General features: G+C 46.0%; 1 protein-coding gene across 1 annotated transcript in view; it reads left to right on the forward strand.

Annotated features, from left to right (window-relative positions):
- The window catches only part of lyplal1 (lysophospholipase like 1), a 5,045-nt gene extending 3,967 nt beyond the window's left edge, over window positions 1-1,078 (forward strand). Inside the window, exons 4-5 of the mRNA XM_020654576.3 lie at window positions 469-584; window positions 778-1,078. Of these exons, the coding sequence (XP_020510232.2) occupies window positions 469-584; window positions 778-1,026 (365 nt within the window). The 3' untranslated portion in view covers window positions 1,027-1,078. The remainder of the gene's footprint in view (window positions 1-468; window positions 585-777) is intronic.
- The last annotated feature ends 237 nt before the right edge of the window (window positions 1,079-1,315 follow it).

Consider the following 1,315-nt stretch of genomic DNA (forward strand, 5'->3'; position numbering starts at 1 on the left):
GTTTTGGCGGGAAAATAGAAGGCTAACTTAGAATGCTAGTGTTTCAAAGAGCTTGAGATAAGTCACCTTACTGTTAGCAAACCCTTTGACAGCTCGGGCGCAACATTCAGATCTCTGCCCTCAGACGCAGTTCGGACTCCGTGACCAAACGTGTGAATTCCTCCTCCTCTTCTTCTTCACCTTCCTTCTTCTTTTCTTCCCCTCTCTTCACTCTTTCCCTCCGCCTGGCTCTCCGTCTCTCTGACAGGATGATGGGTATTTGCACACTTTCCCAGACGCACACACTGTGCCCAGATGTGTGAGATTAAGACTCAAAACGTTCTCCAAGTATTAAAAAAAACAGCTGATGATGTGGAACTGACGACTCTGAGTGTTTTTAAAGGTCCACAATTTAATGTGTGCCGCTCGCTTTTCATACTTATTGCTGTTGTTACACATCGAAGCTGATTGTTGCTCTTTGATTGACAGGTGGGTTTTCGATGGGCGGGGCCATGGCTCTACACCTGGTGTGTCGACGCCATCCGGATGTGGGCGGAGTTTTTGCCCTGTCCAGTTTCCTCAACAAAGATTCTGTTGCCTTTAAGGTAAACCGGCAGATGTTTGACCAATCAGAGAGAAGACGGGAAACTGTGAATAAATATGAAATAAAAACACAAAGATGTTTTATTTAAAGTGACGCTTGGCTGAACATTTGTTTCCTTGTCGATCAGTATAAATCAGTTTTGTATTTCCTGATTGTTCTGTCTGGTTAAGTGTTTTGGTCTTTGTCGTCTGCAGGCGGTGGAGGAGCGTCACCGAGCGGGCCTCCCCCTCCCCCCCCTGTTGCAGTGTCACGGTGACGACGATGAGCTGGTCCTCCATCGGTGGGGCGCGGACACGTCCGAGCTGCTGACGAAGAGCGGCATGTCTTCATCCTTCCACTCGTTCTCTGGTCTGAACCACCAGCTGAGCCGGCCGGAGCTCGAGCTAGTCAAAGACTGGATCCTCACCAGACTCCCCCCCTCCCCCTCCCCCTCCCCCTCTTGACCCCCAGTTTTCACAGTTTTTCAGTTGGTTAATAAAAATCTTTATTATCAGTTTTCTGTGTTCAGGTTTTTTCTGTGTGTTTAACTGTTAGCTGAATGTTTGTGTGTGTCCTTTTCTTTTGTAGTTTTTGTTACCTGTGTTAAACTAACCTGGAAACCAACATGAACACTTTAAGTCCTAAAGGGTCAGAGGTGTAACACCTGACACTGTAATGCTATCATTTGTTAGAGCATGTTAACAGTTTATTATACATTATCACATTTTATGCACTTTATAAAGTGCATCAATA

Source organism: Labrus bergylta, chromosome 8 (genome assembly GCF_963930695.1).
Source record: "Labrus bergylta chromosome 8, fLabBer1.1, whole genome shotgun sequence".
Taxonomy (NCBI): Eukaryota; Metazoa; Chordata; class Actinopteri; order Labriformes; family Labridae; genus Labrus; species Labrus bergylta.